Source organism: Pygocentrus nattereri, chromosome 12 (genome assembly GCF_015220715.1).
Source record: "Pygocentrus nattereri isolate fPygNat1 chromosome 12, fPygNat1.pri, whole genome shotgun sequence".
NCBI classification, from domain to species: Eukaryota; Metazoa; Chordata; class Actinopteri; order Characiformes; family Serrasalmidae; genus Pygocentrus; species Pygocentrus nattereri.
Window position 1 is genome coordinate 34521173 of NC_051222.1, and position 14129 is coordinate 34535301.

The 14129-nt window shown below is 37.8% G+C and overlaps 1 protein-coding gene across 1 annotated transcript in view; it reads left to right on the forward strand.

Moving 5' to 3' along the window:
- The window catches only part of b3gntl1 (UDP-GlcNAc:betaGal beta-1,3-N-acetylglucosaminyltransferase-like 1), a 52617-nt gene that overhangs the window by 11675 nt on the left and 26813 nt on the right, over nucleotides 1–14129 (forward strand). Inside the window, exons 5-6 of the mRNA XM_037543771.1 lie at nucleotides 1256–1320; nucleotides 9449–9514. Of these exons, the coding sequence (XP_037399668.1) occupies nucleotides 1256–1320; nucleotides 9449–9514 (131 nt within the window). The remainder of the gene's footprint in view (nucleotides 1–1255; nucleotides 1321–9448; nucleotides 9515–14129) is intronic.

The window sequence follows — 14129 nt, forward strand, 5'->3', positions numbered from 1 at the left end:
TTTGTACTATTTACTAACTACTGTATATTATTTACTATCTGCTGTAATATATTCAGCAAAAACTCAACGTTTTTTTTTTTGTATCTTTTGTAATTCAGTAATTGCTTTAATTTTTCAGCACTTACTACAAAATATATTTATTATCTGCTATAAACAGCAATGATTATAAATTATACAATAACTACTGTAATTATTCAGTATTAAATATAAATAATTCAGTAGTTACTATAATTTACATTGTGGGTGCTGAAATTATTCAGTATCTGCTATACATTTTACAAGAATGGCTAAATTACACTGTAACTACTGAAATGATTCATTATCTACTATAAATTATTCAGTGTCTACTATATTATTTATTTATTATCTATAGTATTAATTATTCAGTAATTATGTAATTATGTCATAACTACTAAAAGTTGCTCAAATACATGTACTATTATTAAATAAAACATAAATAATTAAAACTAAATACGTAAATAATTCAGTAGTTGCTATAAATCATTAAGTAACTTCTATGAATTACAAAATAAATACTATCCATAATTCAGTGAATACCATACATTTTCCAGAGTCTGCTATTGATTATCCAATAACTACCATAAATTAGACAGTATTGTAATTGTGCTGTCTGCTATGAAACATTGACCATCTACTATAAAATAGTTGGTACTGTAAGTATCTTGTATTTCCTATAAATGATTATCTACTGTAAAATATCCAGTAACTACAATAAAATATTTAGTACCGTAATTATTCTGTATCTACTATAAAATACTCAGTAAAAACTCAAATGTTCAGAAAGTACTGTAATAATTATGTAGGTGTAATACAACATTGAGTATTTACTGTGAAATATTAGGTAAAAACTATAAAATATTCAGTAAATATTACACACTACTTAATAACTACTTAAAACTACTACAGATAATTTGGCTACTATAAATGATTTAGTAACTGAAATAAATTATTCAGTTACTACAATAAATATTTGACATGATTCAGTAACATTCAGGTGATGCTGGGCTACTTCAGCACAAAAATGTCAGCGTTTTATCGTTATATTATACCATTTGTAACCCTAGAAACGATAAGCCTATTTTCTGTTCTATAGATGTTTCAGGATTGACAAATTTGTACAAGAAATGAATCAAATATCCGCATCAGCCCAGAACTAACATGGGTACAAAACACTCTTAATGTCCTGAGATCTGAGAACAGCTTCTTTAATATGATCTCTCTTTTTCACCTACAGTTGGATTTGCCAAAAACCAGGCCGTGTCTCAGAGCTCTGGAGAATGCCTGTGCTTCCAGGATGCGGTGAGTGTGTTATGTACTTTAAGGGAAAGTTAATTAACCCTGTCTGGAAGCAGGTCAGCGTTTATTGTCTTGCCCAAAGGCACCGCCAGGTATGCTCAGTCATTCCTGGGTATCCAGTGTGTTAACTGAGTGAAAAAAATAAAGAAATATGAACCAAGAGTGGCCATAGACGTGTTGCTCATACACTCATACACACAGGCACTCACTGCTTCAGCAGGTGGCTCCTACAGTCCACTGAGTGTTTGACAAAACTGTCAAAAGAACAAGATTAATGAGCCCTGTGTGTGTGTGTGTGTGTGTGTGTGTGTGTTTGTGTGTGTGTGTGTGTGTGTGTGTGTGTGTGTGTGTGTGTGTGTGTGTGTGTGTGTGTGTGCGCACTAGACCTGTAAATGTATTCTGTCTAAAAGTGTTACCTACGTTTACACAGTGTGGTATGTTTACACTGTGTAAGTACAAGTTATTCATTCCTCACTTTCAGGAAAAAAGCAGGAATTTAAAAGGAAATTACACAGAAGCTTAACTACTAAATAAAATGTCTAGATTTTTGTCTTTATTATTTTATTGTTGTTTCTGTGGACTCATGTTGAATTTTTCAGAAAAAAAATCTGCAGGGATATTTATCCACACCTCAAAAGTTCAGGCTTAGAAGTTCATTGCATTTCTACTTTCTGCGTGTAATAATAATAATAATAATGATACATAATAATACATTTCTTTATATAGAACTTTTCATGCCAGTGACAGCTCAAAGTGCTTTACTTTCTGTGACACCAGTTCATCGCTGCATCCACAAATGCAAGTTAAAACTTATATATAAACAGGAGCCAGAAACACTGCCACCTTCTCTGGGTTCAAGCATATTTAACTAATCAAATTTTTTTTGGAAATCATAGATGCCACCTCCTCAAGGCTAAAGAGGAGATGGACTATCTGGCTTGTTCTCACACAGTTTAAAAGCCAGCATCTGTGATGGAATGGAAGTACGTGGCATGGGTGAATTGCACATATGTGAAGGTACCATCAATGCTGAATGATATATGCGTGTTTTGGAGCATCATATGCTGCCATCCATTATCACGTGTATTACAGCAGCATGGTTCTGTAGTAAAACAGTCCAGGTGCTAAACTGACCTTCCTGCAGTCCAGACCTGTCACCCAATGAAAACATTTGGTACATTATGAACCAAAGAATTTGACAACGGAGGCCCAAAACTTCTGAGTGGCCGACATCTCACATCAAGCAAAAACGGCAAAATATTTCAGTTTCATCAAACTACAGCACTTGGTTTCCTCAGTTCCCGAACACTTACAGTCTGTTATTAAAAGAAGAGGTGAAGCAACACAGTGGTAAACATGCCCTTGTCCCAACTTTTTGGAAAAGTGTTGCTGGCGTTAAACTTACAATAGGCCTATATTTTTCAAAAAACAATACATTTTTTGGGGGCTGTGTGTATATTTCCAAAGTGGTAACATTACAGGAGAACAGCCTTAATTCTAATTGAAACAGTATCTGATTGAAGTGGTCCAGGTAAAAGTCTACTGTCACTTCAGAGTCATGTGAGAATGTTGAAAATGTATAAATGTAGATGCAAGGCTATATGACAGTAACAGTATATCTAAATATGTACTGTACTGTCCAAAGAGTCTTCCCTTTTGTTTATTTTATTTCTGGTCAAAATGGCCTTTAAGTTTCTCATTTTTCAGTGTCAGAAAAAAAAAGTAGAAACATATATTTAACAGAAAATTACACAGTGGCCATGACAAAAGTTAGTACTGTAGGTTAATGCTGTTTTTCTCTGGGTTTAACTACAAAGTCTGTCATTACAGTGCTGAAAACACACACACACACACACACACACACACACACACACACACACAACCTTCATCCTCTCATAAACACACCACAAACCATATATTACTGTGACCATAAGAAATCTACTGTGTGTGTATCTGTTATAGAGATATGGAGGCTTTCCAAGGTTCCCTTGAAGCCAAAACACACACAAGGCCATGAGAAACACACATTACCTTCAAATACACTACTTTTCCCACATACAGGATTTGGACACAAAGTTCAGTGTGAATGTGTGAATGTGTGCATGTGCGTGTGTGTGTGTGTGTGTGTGTGTGTGTGTGTGTGTGTGTGTGTGCAGGCCATGTTAGGTCAATTAAAAATAATCTTTATTGATTATTACATTGGTATTAAATCTACTCCGAGTGAAAACAGTTCACCATATGTTTCTGGAGTGCATTAGTCTATTTTTTTGTTTGGTCTTTTTGGTTCATCTCCAGAACTTCAGAGCTTCATATGGGAACCAGAAGTGTTTCAAGCTGTGTCTCAAATTGAGTGCTTGCACAAGGTACTAGGTTCGCCACTTGGAATATATCCACACTGAACACTGCCAGGCAGGTGGCAGATTACACCATGCATAGAGTAGTGTAAGAACTGTACTATGTAGGAGGAATAGAATGTAGGGTTATAGTATGGTATATAATATAAAATCTACAGTGTACAAATATAGCATTTAGTGTAAGAATACTGCATAGAATAAGAATGTAGGATGTAGCAAATAATGTAAGAACGTGTAGTGTAAAGCATAAGAGTACAGGGTATAGCTAAGAGAATGTAGCCTAAACTGTAATATTGTAGTGAATAGTGTAAGAATACGGCGTGTAATACAATAATGTAGCCTATTGTGTAAGAATGTACTTTATAGCATGAGAGGGCAGCGTATACTGATAGAATGTAGTGAATAATAATATATAGTCTGAAACTATAGGTGTTAGAAGATAGTGTGTAGTGTAAGAAAATAAAGGGTAAGAAAATAGAATACAGTGTATAATGTAAGATGGGTAGAGTGTAACACTATAGCGTATAGTGTTAGAGTAGAAGTGTATAATGTAAGATGAGTAGAGTGTAAGACTATAGCGTATAGTGTTAGAATAGAAGTGTATAATGTAAGATGGGTAGAGTGTAACACTATAGCGTATAGTGTTAGAATAGAAGTGTATAATGTAAGATGGGTAGAGTGTAAGACTATAGCGTATAGTGTTAGAATAGAAGTGTATAATGTAAGATGGGTAGAGTGTAACACTATAGCGTATAGTGTTAGAATAGAAGTGTATAATGTAAGATGGGTAGAGTGTAAGACTATAGCGTATAGTGTTAGAATAGAAGTGTATAATGTAAGATGGGTAGAGTGTAACACTATAGCGTATAGTGTTAGAATAGAAGTGTATAATGTAAGATGGGTAGAGTGTAAGACTATAGCGTATAGTGTTAGAATAGAAGTGTATAATGTAAGATGGGTAGAGTGTAAGACTATAGTGTATAGTGTTAGAATAGAAGTGTATAATGTAAGATGGGTAGAGTGTAAGACTAGCGTATAGTGTTAGAATAGAAGTGTATAATGTAAGATGGGTAGAGCGTAAGACTATAGTGTATAGTGTTAGAATAGAAGTGTATAATGTGAGATGGGTAGAGTGTAAGACTATAGTGTATAGTGTTAGAATAGAAGTGTATAATGTAAGATGGGTAGAGTGTAAGACTATAGCGTATAGTGTTAGAATAGAAGTGTATAATGTGAGATGGGTAGAGTGTAAGACTATAGCGTATAGTGTTAGAATAGAAGTGTATAATGTAAGATGGGTAGAGTGTAAGACTATAGTGTATAGTGTTAGAATAGAAGTGTATAATGTAAGATGGGTAGAGTGTAACACTATAGCGTATAGTGTTAGAATAGAAGTGTATAATGTAAGATGGGTAGAGTGTAAGACTATAGCGTATAGTGTTAGAATAGAAGTGTATAATGTAAGATGGGTAGAGTGTAAGACTATAGTGTATAGTGTTAGAATAGAAGTGTATAATGTAAGATGGGTAGAGTGTAAGACTAGCGTATAGTGTTAGAATAGAAGTGTATAATGTAAGATGGGTAGAGCGTAAGACTATAGTGTATAGTGTTAGAATAGAAGTGTATAATGTGAGATGGGTAGAGTGTAAGACTATAGTGTATAGTGTTAGAATAGAAGTGTATAATGCAAGATGGGTAGAGTGTAAGACTATAGTGTATAGTGTTAGAATAGAAGTGTATAATGTGAGATGGGTAGAGTGTAAGACTATAGTGTATAGTGTTAGAATAGAAGTGTATAATGTAAGATGGGTAGAGTGTAAGACTATAGTGTATAGTGTTAGAATAGAAGTGTATAATGTAAGATGGGTAGAGTGTAAGACTAGCGTATAGTGTTAGAATAGAAGTGTATAATGTAAGATGGGTAGAGCGTAAGACTATAGTGTATAGTGTTAGAATAGAAGTGTATAATGTAAGATGGGTAGAGTGTAAGACTAGCGTATAGTGTTAGAATAGAAGTGTATAATGTGAGATGGGTAGAGTGTAAGACTATAGCGTATAGTGTTAGAATAGAAGTGTATAATGTAAGATGGGTAGAGTGTAAGACTATAGTGTATAGTGTTAGAATAGAAGTGTATAATGTAAGATGGGTAGAGTGTAAGACTATAGCGTATAGTGTTAGAATAGAAGTGTATAATGTGAGATGGGTAGAGTGTAAGACTATAGCGTATAGTGTTAGAATAGAAGTGTATAATGTAAGATGGGTAGAGTGTAAGACTATAGTGTATAGTGTTAGAATAGAAGTGTATAATGTAAGATGGGTAGAGTGTAAGACTATAGCGTATAGTGTTAGAATAGAAGTGTATAATGTGAGATGGGTAGAGTGTAAGACTATAGCGTATCGTGTTAGAGTAGACGTGTATAATGTAAGATGGGTTGAGTGTAAGACTATAGCGTATAGTGTTAGAATAGAAGTGTATAATGTGAGATGGGTAGAGTGTAAGACTATAGCGTATCGTGTTAGAATAGAAGTGTATAATGTGAGATGGGTAGAGTGTAAGACTATAGCGTATCGTGTTAGAGTAGAAGTATATAAAGTAAGATGGGTTGAGTGTAAGACTATAGCGTATCGTGTTAGAATAGAAGTCTATAATGTAAGATGGGTAGAGTGTAAGACTATAGCGTATAGTGTTAGAATAGAAGTGTATAATGTAAGATGGGTAGAGTGTAAGACTATAGCGTATAGTGTTAGAATAGAAGTGTATAATGTAAGATGGGTAGAGTGTAAGACTATAGCGTATAGTGTTAGAATAGAAGTGTATAATGTAAGATGGGTAGAGTGTAAGACTATAGCGTATAGTGTTAGAATAGAAGTGTATAATGTGAGATGGGTAGAGTGTAACACTATAGCGTATAGTGTTAGAATAGAAGTGTATAATGTAAGATGGGTAGAGTGTAAGACTATAGCGTATAGTGTTAGAATAGAAGTGTATAATGTGAGATGGGTAGAGTGTAAGACTATAGTGTATAGTGTTAGAATAGAAGTGTATAATGTAAGATGGGTAGAGTGTAAGACTATAGCGTATAGTGTTAGAATAGAAGTGTATAATGTAAGATGGGTGGAGTGTAAGACTATAGCGTATAGTGTTAGAATAGAAGTGTATAATGTAAGATGGGTGGAGTGTAAGACTATAGTGTATAGTGTTAGAATAGAAGTCTATAATGTAAGATGGGTAGAGCGTAAGACTATAGCGTATAGTGTTACAATAGAAGTGTATAATGTAAGATGGGTAGAGTGTAAGACTATAGTGTATAGTGTTAGAATAGAAGTCTATAATGTAAGATGGGTAGAGCGTAAGACTATAGTGTATAGTGTTAGAATAGAAGTCTATAATGTAAGATGGGTAGAGCGTAAGACTATAGCGTATAGTGTTAGAATAGAAGTCTATAATGTAAGATGGGTAGAGCGTAAGACTATAGCGTATAGTGTTAGAATAGAAGTGTATAATGTAAGATGGGTGGAGTGTAAGACTATAGTGTATAGTGTTAGAATAGAAGTCTATGATGTAAGATGGGTAGAGTGTAAGACTATAGCGTATAGTGTTAGAATAGAAGTGTATAATGTGAGATGGGTAGAGTGTAAGACTATAGTGTATAGTGTTAGAATAGAAGTGTATAATGTAAGATGGGTAGAGTGTAAGACTATAGCGTATAGTGTTAGAATAGAAGTGTATAATGTAAGATGGGTAGAGTGTAAGACTATAGTGTATAGTGTTAGAATAGAAGTGTATAATGTAAGATGGGTAGAGTGTAAGACTATAGCGTATAGTGTTAGAATAGAAGTGTATAATGTAAGATGGGTAGAGTGTAAGACTAGCGTATAGTGTTAGAATAGAAGTGTATAATGTAAGATGGGTAGAGCGTAAGACTATAGTGTATAGTGTTAGAATAGAAGTGTATAATGTAAGATGGGTAGAGTGTAAGACTATAGCGTATAGTGTTAGAATAGAAGTGTATAATGTAAGATGGGTAGAGTGTAAGACTAGCGTATAGTGTTAGAATAGAAGTGTATAATGTAAGATGGGTAGAGTGTAAGACTATAGCGTATAGTGTTAGAATAGAAGTGTATAATGTAAGATGGGTAGAGTGTAAGACTATAGTGTATAGTGTTAGAATAGAAGTGTATAATGTAAGATGGGTAGAGTGTAAGACTATAGCGTATAGTGTTAGAATAGAAGTGTATAATGTAAGATGGGTAGAGTGTAAGACTATAGTGTATAGTGTTAGAATAGAAGTGTATAATGTAAGATGGGTAGAGTGTAAGACTATAGCGTATAGTGTTAGAATAGAATGCATGCATTATGAATAGTTTCTGAATTGAGGCACAGTAGGAAAGTTTCATGAGATCTTTAGTAGTTTCCTCAGAGAGTATGAAGTAACGCAGCGAATGCTTTGAGACAGATGTGATTGAGTAAGAGCTTCATAAGGTTTCTGCTTGTCTTCATAGAGTCTGACTCTTTCCAGCCATGTTGCAATAGAGAGAGAGCTGGACTCTGCCAGGATAGTGATGGACACAAGATAAACCATCTCTGATTTGAAGATGCAGTTGAAGAGGAAAAATGAAATATACATGAACGTAGACTAACAGCCAAGACGTGGTTTGGTGTCTGAAGTTTGCTTCTTAAGTTGTGACACTGGAGCTACGAGGCTAATGTAACTAACAAGTAATGGGGGCTTATACCCCACCAGTTAACGTTGTGCTAACTGCATGTCTAAATCTTAACACACTCACTTCAAACCGTGTGGAGTTGTTCAGTAATTGCTAATAGACCTAATTATAAGGTTTCTGACACACTCTTATCTGTAACTAAGGGCTGAAATAAGCTGGTGATGGTGTGAGATTCTGGTTAGTTTCTACAGTGGCAGGTTTGTGTGTGAGAGAGTGTGTGTGTGTGTGTGTGTGTGTGTGTGTGTGTGTGTGTTCTTGTAGTGCTATACTTGTGAGGACCCAGTGTCCTCACTATGATAGGACTACATGAACTTTTTGCTCAGGTTAGGACATTTTGATGTGTTGTTTGCACCACAATTACTTTTTTCATTTGGAAACTAAGAGCAGAACAATTGGTGATGTTAAGGTTAGGGTTATGTTTAGGTGTAGTATTATTTAGCTACTGTAACACAAAAATCAGTAGAAACCTATGGATGTCCTCATATGTATAGCAAGACAAACGTGTGTGTGTGTTAGTGTGTGTGTTATGCCCTCTCTTGAGGATTTTTGTTCACTGAGCTCTGCTCTCTGTATGAGCTTTTGGGAACGCCAGGAATTTTTTTCCCCACCAGTGTAGCTGAGCTCTTTATATTACAGTCAATACAGAGCATTCGGATACATTGTGAAACACACTGTGCAATCATCTGCCAAGTTCTCATCACACTACTGCTGATATATTTTGATCAGTGTTCAGAAATGTTTATATTATTACTGTGACATCATTTTTTGGCCTTATTGACAACCGCTGCAATGGAGGTTTGTAAACATAATCACCGTAGGCTAATAAACACCTCAGTTATTATGTGTGGAAGCAGTTGACATGTGATTTTAGAAACAACTAATATATTATGGACTATTAAAGATCATGTCAAACAGCTATTAAAAGCCCTTTGCTTGCCAGACAACTTCAGCCAGTTGTAAAAGTATTGTGCAGGCCAGTGGACTGGAGTAGAGGGGAACAGGTCATTGCTGACAGTCTTCAATGTTTGATATAAGCTTTGTGTTTGTGCAGGATGATGTCATGATGCCCCAGAGAGTCAGACTGCAGTATGAGACCGCCGCCCTGCACCGTACGGCTGTGAGTCAAACCGAAAGTGAAAATCACATCCCTCCTTCGTTCAGAGCCCATATTAAAAGTGATACTTTTTTAATCCCACAAAAGGGGAAATTTCACCTCCGCATTTAACCCATCCGTGAAGTGAAACACCACATACACTCTAGTGAACACACACACTAGGGGGCAGTGAGCACACTTGCCCGGAGCGGTGGGCAGCCCTATCCACGGCGCCTGGGGAGCAGTTGGGGGTTAGGTGTCTTGCTCAAGGACACCTCAGTCATGGACTGTCGGCCCTGGGGATCGAACCGGCAACCTTCCGGTCACAGGGCCAGTTCCCTAACCTCCAGCCCACGACTGCCCCATTTCATGTACTTATTTTCCCCCTCTGAGGTTCATTTATGAAGTTTTTGTGGTTATATGTTTTGTTACTGTGCCTTTAAGACTGTAGTCCATCTGTTTCTCTGATACTTTATTAGCCCGCTTTTCATCCTCTGATCGACTCAGACCAGCACAGCACACACTAACACACCACCACCACGTCAGTGTTACTGCAGTGCTGAGAATGACCCACCACCCACATAGTACCTGCTCTGTGAGGGTCCATGGGGGTCCTGACCACTGAAGAACAGGGTAACAGAGTATCAGAGAAACAGATGGACTACAGTCTGTAACTGTAGAACTACAGAGTGGAACTATACAGTAAGTGGAGCTGATAAAGTGGACGATGAGCATAGAAACAAGGAGGTGGTCATGATGTTATATATAGACGTATAAATAAACAGATAAAGTGTTGGTTTTATCTGTTAAACGTTGAACAAGAGGCTTGATTTCCATATATGGACATATATGTAGTGGGGTGTGCAGATGAGTCTAAATTTATATTTGGGATTTCTTTCTATGGTGAAAAGCAGAAAACACCACCAACTTCTAAGACTGAACTGTGGAGGTGTGGAAGAAATTCCTTGTAGATTTCGGAGAAAAACTGAAAGTGAGTCTCCTAAAAATCCACAATGAAGGTGAAGAGCGGAGACACTAAACACTGAAGAAATGAAATAATGTTTAGCCTTCTGTGTGAATTTCTGTTCCGTTTCAACTGTAAAAGATGAAAAGGTGGTCTCTGAATTTTGCACAGAACTGTATACAGCACTGTGTGAAAGTTTTAGGCGTCAAAGCTGATGTTTAACCAGTTGACCTCAGCAGTGAGTTCATCACAATATACATTAGAATAAAGTCGTATTCATAATTCAAATAAACAGAAAAACTATAAAAACTAACAAGAATTTCTTGGGTCCATATTTTTCCTGGACACCTTCACAGCCGCCACAGAGACTCGTTAATATCATCAATTACATCATGAGCTCAATTTACTGAGCACTGATTGGTCAAACCAGGAGCTGCGTTTTAACTACATATAATACTGGACTTCCTCGAGGAGCGGCCTGGAGATGGTTAAACAAACACGCCAACATCCAGAACATCACTGTTTATTATTTATATGATTATATATTTATAGTCGTTATTAATTAATATTGTATGAATTTTGTTTATTCGAATATTAACACTTTTCTCAGCAAATAAACACAAACTACACAAATAAATTTTGTAAATAAAAACAAGATTTTGCACAGAGCTGTATATGTATGTATAAATGTGGAAGCCCCCTCTGTCCATATCCCTGTCAGTGGAGCCGTTTGGAAAAACCCTGGTGTGGAATGTGGGGGAATTTTGGAGGTTTGTTATTAATAGTTTTGGAGGTTTTGTGGCGGCTGCTAAAGGAATTAGAGAGCTTACTGCTGAGTGTGAGTCTGACAGTGTGTGTGCTGTTCAGCCGTTCACTGCCAGTCAGAGAAGGAATGCAAAATGCAAATGAGCCTTCAGTGAGAAGAAGAAAGCGTTAAAGTGGATAGTGAGTCACACTTTCTGAAAACGGGCTTTTTGGAGTGATGCCATGGATTAATTGCTTCGGTTCCATAAAGAACCTTTCAGTTTAGTAGTTTTAACCTGGAGCTTTTAAAGGAACTGTCAGTTGAAATGTATTTTAATGTCAAATTTATTATAGAGAACATTTAAAAACAACAGCTGTTGACCAAGGTGCTGTACGATGAATGTGGTGCAACCAATAAAACAGGCAATAAAAACACAGAAACCGGTTTAAACAAAACAGACAATAAAGTGCATGCACTAAGATTTAAAAACAGGCAGTGTAGGCGCCAGCCTAAAATGCAGAGGCAACTCATTCCAGAGTTTGGGGGGGCTGTAACTGGAAAGGCACAATCTACTTTGTGCTTCAACCTTGTCAAGGAACAGTCAAAAGGAACCGGTCAGCCCACCTAAATATGACCTTGATGGAATGTACGGCTGCAATAGGTCAGTACGATGGGTTGGATTTAGCCCATTTAGGAAACCAACGCCCAATCCAATTTCTTATTTTACCACTACCGCTTGTTTTTGAGTGTCATCTTGCCCCTTGGAATTGAGTTACAGGGGGTAGTGGTTGAAATCTTCCTCTATGAAATGGGAAATAACAGAGCATCACTTCATTAACAGCTGCTAGCGCTGCTCTGTAGGCGACCCTGCCCGTCTGCAGTGACAGCAGAGGAGGGTGAAGTTCAGCTCCTCACTGCTGGGTCTTAGTCACAGGCATCTTGGGTCTTAGTCATCTATGGAATTTAGTTACATCTATGGCATCACTCCCAGGAACCCTTTTTGGCACCGTGATTTGGCGAACGATGACTATAAGTGGCTATTATATGTGTAATTATTCTAATTGTTCTGCAGCGGTTATACGGTGGTTGGTTGGTGTAGTGGTTAACACTGCTGCCTTCTACACTGTAGACTGGGGTTCAATCCCCCACCAGGCCAAGCGCCCTACACTATACCAATTTAAGAGTCCTTGGGCAAGACTCCTAACACCGCCTTGGCCTCCCTGTGTAAAATGATCAAATTGTAAGTCGCTCTGGATAATGTACAGCAGTTATTGACAGGGTTTATTCTGTAAGGACTCTTATTGTGAAGGCAGTGTTCTTTGTTTATGCTTGCACGATGAGAAGAGCTAGAGTCAGGGCTCGGACGTGAAGGTGTGGAGACCCAAACCACAGCTAGCCAACAGCCTGAAGCCTTGCTTATCTGTACGATGTGACTGGCAGACACGGTCTTGAATAAAGCACAACGGACTGTGCCGTATTTACTTATTTATTTGTTTGTTTATTGATTTATTTCCATGTAGCAGTTTCACAGTGACTCAGTACAGAGCCTGGGATAGTGCTGCTGTGAGCTGTATGGGGCACTGGTTGATTCCTCTGTCATGATTGTATTGAATAAACATGAACTTTATAGATGTTATTCTTTTCTAGTTCGCACGAATCATTAGGCCTTCTCTACAAGACCCCAAGAGTTCCCCTCTGCTAAAAACACAGCTTCTTGCATAGAATATGAATCATTTCTGACTCGTAGGAGAGAAATTTGGTGGGAAGTGCAGATTCAGAACTTTCAATCTATACCATGTGTGTGTTTATAAATAGAAGAGAAGATGTTTTACAAAAAAGGGAAAAGCATCGAACATCTTAAGTAGCACTATATTGCCAACGGTATTGGCTCGTCTGCCTTCACTCACACATGAACTTGAGTGAGATCCCATTCTTAATCCATAGGATGTAATATGATGTCAGCCCACCCTTTGCAGCTATAACAGCTTCAGCTCTTCTGAGAAGGTGCGACTCCTGAAAAACAACCCCACACCATCATCCCCCCTCCACCAAACTTGGCACTGTGCAGCCAGACAAGTACTGTTCTCCTGGCAACCGCCAAACCCAGAATCATCCATCGGATTTACAGATGGAGAAGCGTGATTGGTCACTCCAGAGAACTCGTCTCCACTGCTCTAGAGTCCAGTGGCGGCACTTTACACCACTGCATTCCACGCTTTGCATTGCGCTTGGTGGTGTAAGGCTTGGATGCAGCTGCTCGGCCATGGAAACCCATTCCATGAAGCACTCTACGCTGTTCTTGAGCTGATCTGAAGGCCACATGAAGTTTGGAGGTCTGTAGTGATTGACTCTGCAGAAAGTCGGTGACCTCTGTGCACTATGCCCCTCAGCATCCGCTGACCGCTCTGTCATTTTACGTGGCCGACCACTTCGTCGCTGAGTTGCTGTCGTTCCCAATCACTTCCACTTTGTTATAATCCCACTGACAGTGGACTGTGGAATATTTAGTAGTGAGGAAATTTCACGACTGGACTTGCTGCACAGGTGGCGTCCGATCACGGTACCACCCTGGAATTCACTGAGCTCCTGAGAGCGACCCATTCTTTCACTAATGTCTGTAGAAGCAGTCTGCAGGCCTAGGGGCTCAGCTTTATACACCTGTGGCCATAGAAGTGACTGGAACATCTGAATTCAATGATTTGGATGGGGGACTGAATACTTTTGGAAATATAGTGTATGTGCCTGTTTTTGTCATTATGGGTCAGAATTTCTCCAAGCAGATGTTCCAGAACTATTTAGCAGTTACAGGAAGCATTAGGTCATATTCCTTTTGGACTTGAGCTGAGGTTCAAATACTTTTGCCAACAAAGACCTTTAATGTTGCATCACTTAGTTTAAGAAATTAATGCCAAACTACACTTAGATGAGGG